Source organism: Schistocerca serialis, chromosome 2 (assembly GCF_023864345.2).
Source record: "Schistocerca serialis cubense isolate TAMUIC-IGC-003099 chromosome 2, iqSchSeri2.2, whole genome shotgun sequence".
Lineage (NCBI taxonomy): Eukaryota > Metazoa > Arthropoda > Insecta > Orthoptera > Acrididae > Schistocerca > Schistocerca serialis.
Genome location: NC_064639.1, coordinates 623,896,566 through 623,912,232, shown reverse-complemented (window position 1 = coordinate 623,912,232; position 15,667 = coordinate 623,896,566). Strand labels below are relative to the sequence as shown.

Genomic DNA, 15,667 nt, shown 5'->3' with positions numbered 1-15,667 from the left:
GAAAATGGTCAAACAAAGAGGTAAAAAGAGCACTGGGACAGAAGGAAGAGAAAGAACACACCATGCCATGATCACGACACAATGGGACAACACCAGGGGAAGGAGACAAAAAAGGGGAAACAAAAGGGCACAAAAGACCAGACAAAACGTAAGGAAAGAGGAGAGAGAATCAGGCCCATGTGGAGGCAATGCCAAGTCCTCCATAACCAATCCACACGAAGAGTGTCTCCTTCATTGCACGAAGTTTACTGATCAAAAGGGTAGGGCCCCAAAGAGTTGTCCCATGACTGAACAAAAAGATATTTGATGTAAAGCCACAAATCTGTCCCTGGAGGGGTCACAGAGGAGGGTGGGTAGATGGCTATCCCCCCCCCCCCCCCCCCAGCAGACAATCAGCAAGTTCATTAAATGCCCGGAAACCCAAAGGAAGTCAAGCAGCATCACCAAGATTGGCAAGAAGACTTTGGATGTCAGAGACCAAGGGGTGGCCGAGAAAACACCAAGCAATAGCCTCCTGGGGGTGAGGATCATTTAATAAAGCAGAGGGCCAAATAGATGGCCATAAATTCAACAGTAAACACCATATACATGGCAGGCAAGCCATGATGTTCTATGACAACAAGACATGTGAAGGCATATCCCACATGACTGGAGGATTTAGAGCCAAAAAAACAATGGCATTGGGAAACTCACATAACAGGAGGTGGAACAAACAATGAAACACCATTGGAGCGACAGATGCTCTCAGACCCTCGAAGAGATCCATCCGAAACCAGAGCCAAGGAACTAACCAAGGGCGGGTGGTTGGGAGAGAACAGGGGATAGAGGACAAGGAGAGGGGATGGAGATCATGGCAGAGAGAAGCAAGGCAGAGCCCAACCCCATCAAAAATAAACGCAAAGTATATCTATTTAAAAAAGCTGATAAAAATGCTCTTAATGCCTTTTTAAGAGACAGTCTGGACTCCTTCCGATCGGATCATTTAAGCGTAGAAAAGTTGTGGAACGATTTCAAAGAGATAGTATCTACAGCAACTGAGAGATATATACCACATAAATTAATAAGTGATGGTACTGATCCCCCACGGTACACAAAACGGGTCAGATCGCTGTTGCAGAACCAGCGATAAAACCATGCCAAATTTAAGAGAACGCAAAATCTCCAAGACTGGCAAAGTCTTGCAGAAGTTCGAAATATAGTGCTTATTTCAATGCGAGATGCTTTCAATAATTTCCACAACAAAACTCTAAATCTGGCAGAAAACCCAAAGAGATTCTGGTCATACATAAAGCACACCAGTGGCAAGACGCAATCAGTACCTTCACTGCGCGATAACAACAGTGAAGTCACTGATGACAGTGCCACTAAAGCGGAGTTATTAAATACGGTTTTCCGGAATTCCTTCACCAATGATGACGAAGTAAAAATTCCTGAATTCCAATCAAGAACAACTGCCAAGATGAGAAACATAGAAATAGATATCCTTGGTGTCACAAAGCAGCTTAAATCACTTAACAAAAGCAAGGCTTCCGCTCCAGATTGTATACCAGTCAGGTTCCTCTCAGAGTATGCTGATACAATAGCTCCGTATTTAGCAATTATATACAACCGCTCACTCACAGAAAGATCGTTACCTAAAGACTGGAAAATTGATCAGGTCACACCAATACCCAAAAAGGGAAGTAGGAGTACTCTGTTGAATTACAGGCCCATATCACTAACATTGATTCGCAGTATGGTTTTGGAACACATACTGTATTCGAACATTATGAAGTACATCAAAGAAAATGATTTATTGACACGTAGTCAGCACGGATTCAGAAAATATTGTTCTTACAAAACACAATTAGCTCTTTATACTCACGAAGTAATGAGTGCTATCGACAGGGGATGTCAAATTGACTCCATATTTTTAGATTTCCAGAAGGCTTTCGACACCATTCCTCACAAGCGTCTTCTAAAAAAACTGTGTGCCTATGGAATATTTCCTCAGTTGTACGACTGGAGTCATGATTTCCTGTCAGAAAGGTCACAGTTTGTAGTAATAGAAAGAAAGTCAAGGAGTAAACCAGAAATAATATCCAGTGTTCCCCAAGGAAGTGTTATAGGTTCTCTGTTGTTCTTGATCTATATTAACGACATAGGAGACAATCTCAGTAGCCGTCTTAGATTGTTTGCAGATGATGCTGTCATTTACTGTCTTGTAAAGTTATCAGATGACCAAAATGAATTGCAAAATGATTTAGATGAGATATCTGTATGGTGTGGAAAGTGGCAGTTGGCCCTGAATAAAGAAAAGTGTGATGTTATTCACATGAGTACTAAAAGAAATCCACTAAATTTCGATTACGCGATAAGTCACACAAATCTGAAGGCTGAAAATTCAACTAAATACTTATGGATTACAATTACAAACACCCTAAATTGGAATGATCACATAGATAATGTTGTGTGTAGAGCCAACAAAGACTGCAATTCATTGGCAGAACACTTAGAAGGTGCAACAGGTCTATTAAAGAGACTGCTTACACCACACTTGTCCGCCCTATTCTGGAGTATTGCTGTGCAGTGTGGGATCCGCATCAGATGGGACTGACGGATGACATCAAAAAAGGACAAAGAAGGGCAGCTCATATTGTATTATCACGAAGTAGGGGAGATAACGCCACATACATGATACGTGAATTGGAGTGGCCATCATTAAAACAAAGGCATTTTTCATTGCAACGGGATCTTCTCATGAAATTTCAATCAACAGTTTTCTCCTCCAATCACGAAAACATTCTGTTGGCACCCATCTACATAGGGAGAAATGATCATCACGATAAAATGAGAGAGATCGCGGTTCACACAGAAAAATTTAAGTGCTCGATTTTCCCACACACCGTTCGAGAGTGGAACGGTAAAGAGACAGCTTGAAGGTGGTTCACTGAACTCTCTACCAGGCACTTTATTGTGAATAGCAGAGTAATCACGTAGATGTAGATGGAGGACGGCAGGTGGAAGACGGCAGGTGAGGGATGTCCCAAAGCCATGGAAAGAACAGAATAGGTAGGGTGAGCAGGAGAAGAGAGGACAGTGATGGCATAGGAAACCAGGAGCTGGGAGCGCTGAACCGAAAAGGGAAGGATCCCAGCATCAATCAGAAGGCTATAGACAGGACTAGCACAAAACGTGCCGGTGGCTAAACAGATACCATGATGGTGTGCTGTGTCCAAAAGGAGAAGCGTTGAAGAGGCAGTTGATCCATAAACTTGACAACCATAGTCCAGATGAAACAGAACTAATGCCTGATAAAGACCGAAAAGGGTCGAATGATCCACACCTCAAAAGGTATAGCAAAGAACCAAAGGACATTGAGTTTCTAAAAACAACTAACCTTCAGAAGGCAGATATGAGTCAACCAAATAAGCTTGTTGTCCAAAAGAAGACCTGAGAAACATAACTGGGGGACCATGGTCAGGTGTTGGGCATCAAGGTAGAGATCCAGATCATGATGGACCATAATGCGGCAACAGAAATGCACCACCCTCGACTTAATGGGAGAGAACTGAAATCCATGCGAGAGTGTCCATGTGGAAGAGTGCCACAAGGCACCACGGAGCTGTTGCTCTGCAGAGACCACCGAGTGGGAGCTAGCCCAGATACTGAAATCAACCACATAGAAAGCAGGGTACAGAGCAGGGGTCCTGCAGAGGCCACAAATTCATTAATAGGAATAAGAAAATGGACACTTAGTATGCAGCCCTGTGGAACACCATTCTCCCGAGTCTCCGGAGAGCTGAGAAAGGTGTCAACATGAACCTGAAAGACTTGGGGACAGGGACTGGTGAATAAAAATTGGAGGGGGGCTCCAAAGACCCCACTGATGGATTGTAAGTAGAATGTGATCATGGAAATCTGTGTCACAGGCCTTACGAAGAGTGAAGAAAACTGTGACAGGATGGTGACACTGAGAAAAGGGCTGCAGTTTCCAGTCAAAGCATATGATCAATAAAAGACCAACCCTATTGAAAGCCACATGGCAAGTAGATAGAAGGCCCAAGTTTCAAGGACCGAACTGAACCGACAAGCCACCATCCAGTCTATTAACTTGCAGGGAACATTGGTCAGACTGATTGGGTGGTAACTATCAAGGGACAGCAAATTCTTACCAGCCTTAAGAACAGGAAGGACAGCACTGTCAACCCTTTAAGAGGGGAAAATGCCTTGGAGTTAAATACAGGTAAATATCCAGAAGTGATACTGTCATTGTGGAGGATTAAGGTTTTGAAGTAACTGGTTATATATGGAATCATGGTGAGGGGCTGAATTGTGGAAAGAAGAGAGGGTCAGAAGAATCAGAAGAAGTTATCATTCAATAAAAGGTTCAATGTATGGTTCCACGTGACAAGGGGTACAACATAAGTGGGAAGCTTCAGCCCACTGTTTCCATATGAGGAAGGCGGCAGGGTAGGAGGCTGATGCAGATGCCATTGCAAAATGGGTCACAAGATGTTCTGTGAAAACTGATGAATTCATACAAAGTCCACCTGGTAGGGCAAGGACCAAAATAGAAGACTGCCACTGACAACCTTGGAGGGTGTGGAATGCAGCCCAAACGAACAGAAGAACTTAGGGAGGAGGCAAAGCGTTCCCAACACACCTGCTTGCTCTGTTTGAATAAGTAACAGGCTTTGTCCTTTGTTGTCTTGAAGACATTTCAAGATAATAAGGCTGGTGGAGGACAGATGTTGTTTAAGATTTTGCAAGGTGTGACGATGATCAAGGATGGCGGTGGCAATGACTGTGGTTCACCATGGAACTGGCCGGTGGCGTACAGGGTTCATCAAGAGGGGAATAGCAATACTGGCTGAGCAGATTACCTTATCCGACAAATCACAAATGACTTCATCAATTCAACTTCACAAAGAGAGTGTAAACACGACTTGAGAGGTATATAGACACCAATCAGCCCACCAGGATAACCTGACCATCAGGAGGTGACAGGGAGTGAGAAAATCAATGAGAAGTGATCACTATCGCAGGGGTCATCGTGTGGCAACCAGTGTAAGGAAGGAAGAAGGAGAAGGGAAGTGAATGAAAGATCAATGGCAGAGAAAGTGTCAAATGCAGCATTAAAATGACTACGGAACCATCATTAAGAAGGTACATGGTGTGGACCACAAGAAACTGGTCATTGAGGAACTGCCAACTGGACGAAGAAGCACTTTCCCACAAAGGGTGATGGGCATTAAACTCTCCAAGGAGGAGGTGGGAGGGGATAGTTTCTGAAGGAGGACAGTTAGAGCAGCAGGTGTAGGGGGCTGTCAGAAGAGTAGAAATTGCAAACTGTGACCACAGAGTCCAAGTGGACCTGGACGAAACTGCTTCCAATGTGGTATGAAGGAGAATCCATGTACCAACAATGTCCATATGGATCAATGCGCAAATGTCCTGAAAGCTCTCAAAGGGCTTGTCTGGTTCCAATAGACAGCTCTGAACACACGAATGGTTGGTGAGTAAGCATGAGTAAAATGAGATTCCTGTAGAACACCACCAGTTGTCAAGTAAAAGGAAATAAAGGATTGCAAATCCGGGAGGTATATCCATTAAAGTTCCATTGAATAAGTGCAGAATGGGATCCAAATGGGATGCGAATGGTCTGAAGCCAATCACGCCAGTGGGTCATCATCCATCACCAATAGGGATGGGGCAACATCCACAAATAATAGACCAGACTCCAGTTGTGAGGCAGAATATGGTACCACTGTACAGCCCCGGGGGAGAGGCTTGTGCTGGGACTTAGTTCCTTCTTCTTCTATTCCATAGGTTGAGGAGGGAAGGGAACAGAGGGAGAGCAGGTTCTGCAAGATCCACAACTGAGAGAGAGCAGGCGACTTTTCTCTGCCATTGACCTTTCACTCACTTCCCTTCACCTTCTTCCTTCCTTACACTGGTTGCCACACAACGACCTCTGCAACAGTGACCACTTCATGTCGATTCTCTCATTCCTTTCCGCTGGCCGAGTTGTGGCAGCAAGCCTCCAGCCTGGGAGACGCCAGATGGAGGTGCTCGGGGTGGGAGCCCCATCATCGGTGAACGCTAGAGGAGGGGGACACTTCTCTAGTCGGGGAGGGCAGCGGGCCCCCTAAAAGGAGGGCATTGGAACTGTAGGAGAGGGGGAGAGGAGAGGGGGCAAGACTGCTGTAAGGAGGAGGGGGAAAGACACAATAGAGGCAAAATTAGATGTTGCTGACACAGGGTAAAGTCAGTCATATATCTGACGAGCCTCAGTGTACGATAAACAGTCAAGGGACTTACACTGCTGTATCTTCTTTTCCTTCTTATAAACCAGGCAAACTGGCAAGCATGGAGAGTCATGACAATTAATACACATGGGTAGTGGAACATAGAGGCTCTCCTTATGGAGTGCCCATTCACATTCACCACACTGAGAGTCCGCCATACAATGCGAAGTCATGTGCCTGTAACAGAAGCACCGAAAACATTACATGGTACAGCTTCACGTCACACTGATAACACACAACCGTGATCTTCTCCAGGAGGGTATCTCCCTCAAATGCCAGAATAAAAGCATCAGTAATGATGCATTTGTCCTTACGAGCTTTCTGAAAATGTCGAGCAAAATGAACACCCTGTCGTTCCAGATTGGCCTGGAGTTCCTCTTCAGTTTGAAGGATGAGATCCATATGAAAAATGGCTCCTTGAACCATTTTCGAAGACTGTTAAGGAATGATAGACACTGGGATGTTGTCAAGATGGTCACAAGTGCAAAGGGCTGCAGATTGGGCAGCAAAGTAGTTTTAAGTGGTTTTGATCAATAGTGAACCCAACTGAATTTTGCTGTGAGACCCAACGTCACCAAGCTTCCCCTCAATATTTTCCGAAAAAAAAAAAAAAAGGCTTGGTGGAATTGAACGTGTCCCCATCAGTACCAGTGTACGCCAGGTAGTGGGGAAAGTGTTTCACCCCAAGCCAGCAAGCCTGGCCAACCTCCCAGCATGTAGCCAGGGAAGGGGAGGCTACATAGTCATAAGAAGCAGCATTAAATGATCCATTACCAACTGAAGAGAGGGCTGTACAATAATGCCCAGTTTTTTTGGAGCTTAACATATTCATACGCGAAGCATCTTCCCCAATGCTGTCCACTCCCATCTGTCAGCACCACCCACCTACAGCAAGGCTATCTGGCGTAGCAGCCATTTCTGGGAGTTCCAATGCTCCAGAATAACAAGCAACCAGCGCTAGGCATACACAGTGAGGCAACAGCTGAGGTATCAGAAAGATGATCCCTATTTTGTCAGGGGGCTCGGCCAGATGGGTACATTACAGTCCCACCACCCGGACTGGCTACACCTTCTGGTGACCTAGCAAGGTGGGGGAGGTTATGGCAGGGAAGGAAGAGGGGAAGGAGGGAGAGGGATCCACACTGTAGATGCTAGGGAGGGAGTCTTCCCCAAATGGCTCACTCTACAGAGAGGAAATTTAGAAGTGGAGGTCAGTCCCAAAAGTGGAATCAAAAATGCCGAAATGGAAGGATAAAAAGGAAAAGGCAAGGGGAACAAGAACCAGAAGGAATATAAAAACCAGGAGGACAGCCACGTCGACATAAGTAGGAGCACCGAGAGAAGGGAAGGAGGGGACAGCGGGAAAAGGGCGAGGACAGGGATGGTACGGGGAAGGAAATGCAACCCAGGAAGAAAGAATGGGCAGCAGTAGCTTCCATCCTGTGTGCACCACGCACAAACTCATGAAAACCATAAGCCCCATGGGGGGTTCTCTCAGAAGACGATGGATCTACCACTGTTGTACTTCAACGACAAGAGCACGTAAAAACAGGGTCTATGCCAGCTGTCTAAGACCTCCATGTACAGTATCTGCCTTCAAGGTCGCATCCCTGTGATACAAACTAGCCTCCTGTCCCTCCTTACAACCTCAGGGCCTTCACAAGGACTAATATCTCAATCCACAGAATTCATTACTCCGTCCAAACCACGCTCCCCCATCTTTTACCTCCTTCCTAAGATCCACAAACCCAGTCACCATGTCGCCCCATAGGTGGTAGCTTCAGAGCACCCACCGAACGTGTATCTACATTAGTTGATCAACACCTACAACCTATGGCACAATGACTTCCCTGCTATATTAACCCTTTTACAATGGTGCCATGATTGTTGTGTCGTGCACTGTGGATGATCGCCAGTCCCGCCTGGCCGTGCCTGCTGTACGCTGCATTTTTTGCGCTCCCTGCAGCGCCACTCTGTCCTGCTTTCACACTAACAGTGTTACCGCAATTATTGGACTTTATATCACACATTTATTCGGGAAAATATTTATGCAAATCACACGTTTTTGATACTGCAGATTGTGCCTGTGCACAAATCCAAGTCTGGGGATGTCAATGGAACACCTGGAGTAGCACGTGTACCTGATGTAGAAGCAGCTACTATAGGTGTTTCATGTTCATCATCAGGTTTGGACGATGAGTCACTTTCAACTACAAAGTCACTACCCAGTATGAGAGAAAGAGCTTCCACCACAGTATATCGCTTATCTGTCATATCACTTCTAGTAGAAACTAACTGAGGTTAACAACACATCACTCCAGTGACTCTGTTGTTAACTACAGACTTTGAACAATGCTGCTAGATGGTGCATAGGTCAGACTTCCACACAAGTCGAGTGTACTGAAGCGAAGAAATATGATGCAAGGTGGAACTGCAACAGCTGTCCACCGGCTGGGCGGCACGGGCTGCACTCGACTGCTGCAGCAGTCCGCTGGCTGAGTGGCACATTCGCTCCCGACTTCTAGAGAAGTTCACCGCAGCAAAAGGGTTAAAGATGCTAAACATTTCCTACATTGTCTGAATCTTTGACTATCCCACTCCCACCACACACCTTGCTTCACACCACTGATGCCATCTCCATCTATTCCAACATCCCCCATGTACTTTGTCTCTCTGCTGCTGAACATTTCCTCAATCAGTGCGCACCTGATTCCAAACCTATGATGCCCTTCCTACTCACTTTAATCACCTTTATACTCACCAACAACTACTTTACCTTTGAGGAGCAGACATACAAACAGATCAGGGGCACAGCCATGGAAACCAGGATGGCTCCTTCCTACGCTAACCTTTTCATGGGTGGGTGCTTTCATGGGATCCATAAGCCTTAATCCCTGGTTTGTTTTAGATATGTTGACAACATCTCTGCCATATTGACTTATGGTGAGGCTAGCCACATTCTCACCAAGGGTCAGCTACACTTCTGTTCACATTAAAACTACAAAGTAAACAACAATATTCACATTTTGACAATTACCATCCTTTTGATGTCAGACATTGCCTTCCACATAGTGTTGACATTCGAGGCACATGCATTTGTTCAGATGCAGACACTATACAGCAATAAACCACAATTTTCACCTCAGCCTTCACTGGACATAATTACCTCACCAGCCTAGTTCAAAAGCAGATCTCCCAGGCCATGACATCCAATCCTGATACTGCTAATCCCCCCAAAAACCAACTGACAACTAGACCTCTTATGACTTAGTATTATGCAAGTCTCAAATGTATTAATCAGCTACTGCAACAAGGCTTTACCTTCCTAAAATCATGGCCTGAAATGAGGTCACCCAGAACAGCCTTTCATCACCCTCGCAATCTCCACAATATCCTTGTCGGACTATACTACTTCTGCACCCATTTTCGTACCCTATGGTTCCTATCCCTGTCACCAACCCCGCTGTGCTTTATTTTCTGACATGTCTATTTAACCCCCCCCCCCCCCTCCCCCCACATGCAATGCAATTAGCTTTCTGCTCTTATTAACTCATCCACAATATTTTACAGTAATCTCTGTCTTCAATAATACCTTCCACTTTTAAACTCTCAGGTTTTCAAAACATATCCAGTGCAGTCCCCAACTTCTCATCTACTCTGGTAAGCCTCCCCTGACCCTGGGTTATGGGAAACTTTTCCAAACTCTCCCCATTTCCTACACCTCACCAGTCCTTTTCTTTCACCTCTTTCCCTTCCATTTCAACCCTTCTGCTAGGAGAGTGAGCGACTGGCTCCAAAAGCTTGCAAATTTCAGTATCGTTACATGTCTTCTCTTGCAGCCAGTTGGTGAGAAGTCTGTTTTAGGTATCCAATTAAATTATAAAACCAGTAGTAAACTACACTTGATTAGGCAGTAATCAAAAGTAGTCTCTGAACAGAGATTAAAAACAATTCAGTGTACAACAATTTTACTGTTATATTTAGCTTGTCCTCTCCCTAAAAACCTCAGTTTCCTGCGCTTGTCCCATTAGTTTGATTGTATTTTAGGATGGAGGTGTTATTGTCTTATTTACATGTATTTTCGTGTTTGTTGCCATGTGTACGTAGTGACATCATTGGCACCACATCCACAAACCCAGTCACCATGTCGCCCCATAGGTGGTAGCTTCAGAGCACCCACCGAACGTGTATCTACATTAGTTGATCAACACCTACAACCTATGGCACAATGACTTCCCTGCTATATTAACCCTTTTACAATGGTGCCATGATTGTTGTGTCGTGCACTGTGGATGATCGCCAGTCCCGCCTGGCCGTGCCTGCTGTACGCTGCATTTTTTGCGCTCCCTGCAGCGCCACTCTGTCCTGCTTTCACCCTAACAGTGTTACCGCAATTATTGGACTTTATATCACACATTTATTCGGGAAAATATTTATGCAAATCACACGTTTTTGATACTGCAGATTGTGCCTGTGCACAAATCCAAGTCTGGGGATGTCAATGGAACACCTGGAGTAGCACGTGTACCTGATGTAGAAGCAGCTACTATAGGTGTTTCATGTTCATCATCAGGTTTGGACGATGAGTCACTTTCAACTACAAAGTCACTACCCAGTATGAGAGAAAGAGCTTCCACCACAGTATATCGCTTATCTGTCATATCACTTCTAGTAGAAACTAACTGAGGTTAACAACACATCACTCCAGTGACTCTGTTGTTAACTACAGACTTTGAACAATGCTGCTAGATGGTGCATAGGTCAGACTTCCACACAAGTCGAGTGTACTGAAGCGAAGAAATATGATGCAAGGTGGAACTGCAACAGCTGTCCACCGGCTGGGCGGCACGGGCTGCACTAGACTGCTGCAGCAGTCCGCTGGCTGAGTGGCACATTCGCTCCCGACTTCTAGAGAAGTTCACCGCAGCAAAAGGGTTAAAGATGCTAAACATTTCCTACATTGTCTGAATCTTTGACTATCCCACTCCCACCACACACCTTGCTTCACACCACTGATGCCACCTCCATCTATTCCAACGTCCCCCATGTACTTTGTCTCTCTGCTGCTGAACATTTCCTCAATCAGTGCGCACCTGATTCCAAACCTATGATGCCCTTCCTACTCACTTTAATCACCTTTATACTCACCAACAACTACTTTACCTTTGAGGGGCAGACATACAAACAGATCAGGGGCACAGCCATGGAAACCAGGATGGCTCCTTCCTACGCTAACCTTTTCATGGGTGGGTGCTTTCATGGGATCCATAAGCCTTAATCCCTGGTTTGTTTTAGATATGTTGACAACATCTCTGCCATATTGACTTATGGTGAGGCTAGCCACATTCTCACCAAGGGTCAGCTACACTTCTGTTCACATTAAAACTACAAAGTAAACAACAATATTCACATTTTGACAATTACCATCCTTTTGATGTCAGACATTGCCTTCCACATAGTGTTGACATTCGAGGCACATGCATTTGTTCAGATGCAGACACTATACAGCAATAAACCACAATTTTCACCTCAGCCTTCACTGGACATAATTACCTCACCAGCCTAGTTCAAAAGCAGATCTCCCAGGCCATGACATCCAATCCTGATACTGCTAATCCCCCCAAAAACCAACTGACAACTAGACCTCTTATGACTTAGTATTATGCAAGTCTCAAATGTATTAATCAGCTACTTCAACAAGGCTTTACCTTCCTAAAATCATGGCCTGAAATGAGGTCCATTCTGTCCAACATTTTGCCCACCACACCCAGAACAGCCTTTCATCACCCTCGCAATCTCCACAATATCCTTGTCGGACTATACTACTTCTGCACCCATTTTCGTACCCTATGGTTCCTATCCCTGTCACCAACCCCGCTGTGCTTTATTTTCTGACATGTCTATTTAACCCCCCCCCCCCCCTCCCCCCACATGCAATGCAATTAGCTTTCTGCTCTTATTAACTCATCCACAATATTTTACAGTAATCTCTGTCTTCAATAATACCTTCCACTTTTAAACTCTCAGGTTTTCAAAACATATCCAGTGCAGTCCCCAACTTCTCATCTACTCTGGTAAGCCTCCCCTGACCCTGGGTTATGGGAAACTTTTCCAAACTCTCCCCATTTCCTACACCTCACCAGTCCTTTTCTTTCACCTCTTTCCCTTCCATTTCAACCCTTCTGCTAGGAGAGTGAGCGACTGGCTCCAAAAGCTTGCAAATTTCAGTATCGTTACATGTCTTCTCTTGCAGCCAGTTGGTGAGAAGTCTGTTTTAGGTATCCAATTAAATTATAAAACCAGTAGTAAACTACACTTGATTAGGCAGTAATCAAAAGTAGTCTCTGAACAGAGATTAAAAACAATTCAGTGTACAACAATTTTACTGTTATATTTAGCTTGTCCTCTCCCTAAAAACCTCAGTTTCCTGTGCTTGTCCCATTAGTTTGATTGTATTTTAGGATGGAGGTGTTATTGTCTTATTTACATGTATTTTCGTGTTTGTTGCCATGTGTACGTAGTGACATCATTGGCACCACATTGGAGACACTTAGAATAGCCATTTCCGCCATATTGATGACGTCATGGGTCAAAGCAGATGGATGGAATCTGACACTTCCGTAATCCCCTGATTAATTACGGTATAGAGATATGGGGCTGTGTTGCTAACAACATTAACAGAATGTTAACCCTGAAGTAAAGGAGAACCAGGATTATCGATGGACTAGAGTACAGAGACTCCGTAAGGAGTATTATATCTTCACAAATTAATGACATTTTCTTGTGACGCATCAAAACAAAAGAACCAAATGCTCTGATACGCACAATACAAGAAAGAAATGTTACTAATGTGGACAAAGAACTAAATTAAAATCAACAGACCCTAGACAGCGCACTAAAGGATAGAAATGGTACAACAAATTGTCAACATCAGTAAGGTGTCACAAAGGGAATTCAATCAAAGTGAAACTGAAATCTTTCCTGACAAGTGCTTTTATTCTATGAAAAAATATTAACATTACACTAAACTGAAATCTTTGTCTATATAGGCTATGTGTGTCAAATCTACAAATTTGTATTAATTATGATGTAACACCCAATTTTGTGGTCTTATTAAGTTCACCGAAATTTGTATCAATTAGCCTATATATTTAATCATTTACACACATATAAGATGTATCTATTCTGAGTCTGTATAAAACTTGAAAAAAATTACTGTGTCATCTGCAAACATTGTCACTTGGTGACTCCTGCAAAGGAAAAAAAGGTGTACACTCTCTAAAGTTCTGAAGGTAGCAGCAACAAAATACAGGGAGTGAGAGTTTATCTATGACTTTTGCAGAAAACACACTCTAGTTATAAAGAGTCAAATGTCATGAAAAGAAAGCAGTCATTGAGGTAGGAGTGAGACTGTAGTGTAACGCATCTCCCAGGTTATTCAAGCAGAAAAAGAAACCAATGCAAACTTAGAGAAATAATTAAGGTTCAGAGAGAAGAAATAAAATCTATAACCTTTGCTAATGACATTCTAATTCTGTCAGACACATCAAAGGACTTGGAAGAGTAATTAAACAGAATAGATATGGTAGTGACCTGAAAATAGGTTATAATGCAAGTATTAATGAAAGTAAAACACAAACAATAAAATGCAGTCCAATCACATCGAACAAAGAGGAGAAAATTAGATTAGGAAATAAGACACTAAATGTAATAGATGAGTTTTGCTATTTGGCAGCAAAATAATTATGTCTGTAGCAAAGAGTATATAAACTGTAGATGGCAATGACAAGGAAAGTGTTTCGGAAAAATAAAAACATTTTAATATCTACAACAGATTTAAATGTTAGGAAGTGTTTTCTGAAGGCATTTGACTGGAAGAGAGACATACATTATATGCACGGTCGATATACAAGAAGAGAATAGAAACTTCTGAAATGTGTTACTACAGAACAATGCTGAAAATTATATGGGTAGACCAAATAAATAATATACAGGCACTGGATTGATTTGGGAAGCGAAGAATATTTTGACAAAGCTTGGCAGAACGAAGGAAATGGTTGATAGTGCACATCCTGGAGCATCATGGAATAGTCAATTTTGTTTTCAAAGGTAGTGCACGAGGCAAAAATTTTACAGACAGGCCATCTAGATAAAGTTTCATGGGATTTTTGCTTGTAAGCTGACTTTACTAAAGGATGCAAGTTCCAGAAGTTCTAGGTTGCAGTAGCTTGGTAGAGACAAAGATGCTTGCGCAGAAAGTACCCCAAGGCAACTCACAAAAAATGTGAAGGATAGCTGAGGATACATCAAATCGCCTTCAAGTTTTGACACAGGATATGTTAGCGTCAACAAACTGCGGCATTTCATCCAATAATGTCACATTCTCAATTGCATATGAATTTCATGTAAGTTGGATGGCCCTTTACAACTATATGACCACTTTAGATTAGATAGTAGCACAAGTTTGAACGATGTAATTATCATTTGTGTTTACCGAAAATTGCAGAGAACCAAGCTTAGACAGCGAGTGGCACATCTTTAAATAACAGAACGCACTTTCTTATAGAATAATAAATAACATACTCGAGGTGCACTTGCTGCTGGGAATGCAAGGCTTCACCGAGAATTTTTCCTTTGTTATCAACAATTGCACACCCCGTATCGTCGCAACTCGTCTCGATCCCTAAGACAAAACATCTCTCTCTTGTCGGAAATGTAGGCTGTGAGAAAAAATTGCAAACAGAATTCCTTGAATGTTTTTGAATTTCATATTTTATGTTCCGGAAAACTGAACGTGGAATGCGAGGCATCTTTTCGCTAAACTTCCTCAGTTTTGCTTCACCGCCATCGCACTTCCTCCCACACACGCAATAGACTAGCAGACGCCACACACTTCACACCAAACACCAAAGTACTTGGAAGGTTAACGCTACATCACGGCCAGATAGGCGGCCGTGGCTACACATATTCCTTATCGACGATTGATCATGTTAAGGTCGTCTCGAACTGGACGTCACGAAACTGAACGAAATGTCAAAACATTAAAAAATACTGTACATTTGAAATAACGGCATTCACATAGTCCCTCAACGAAGTGCCACGGAAAGAAACGCCAAGAACGTTTCGATACTGACCTAGGTGAGGGTGAGTGACATCGTTTCCAAATACGTGGAGGGAGAAATCATATATGGGATCACCCAAGGCTCAGTGGTAGGTCCACTATTGTTCGCCATCTACACTGTCGGCAAAAAAAATGTTGGTTGGCGTATTTCTACATCCCAAAAATGATTTATATTCAGATTTCGCTCAAATCGCTTGAGACCGTCGATCGTGGCGCCACTATGAGGAAGAAATTCATATTTGCTTCAAAAACACGC

The 15,667-nt window shown here is 43.5% G+C and overlaps 1 protein-coding gene across 2 annotated transcripts in view; it reads right to left on the bottom strand.

Annotated features, from left to right (window-relative positions):
* LOC126457685 (tRNA N6-adenosine threonylcarbamoyltransferase, mitochondrial) overlaps positions 1–15,210 on the bottom strand; it is a 110,302-nt gene extending 95,092 nt beyond the window's left edge. The window contains exon 1 of one of the 2 annotated variants that reach the window (XM_050094190.1): positions 14,874–15,210. In XM_050094190.1, the coding sequence (XP_049950147.1) occupies positions 14,874–15,100 (227 nt within the window). In that variant the 5' untranslated portion in view covers positions 15,101–15,210. The remainder of the gene's footprint in view (positions 1–14,873) is intronic. The other variant, XM_050094191.1, reaches the window with a different exon arrangement.
* Between the last annotated feature and the right edge of the window lie 457 nt (positions 15,211–15,667).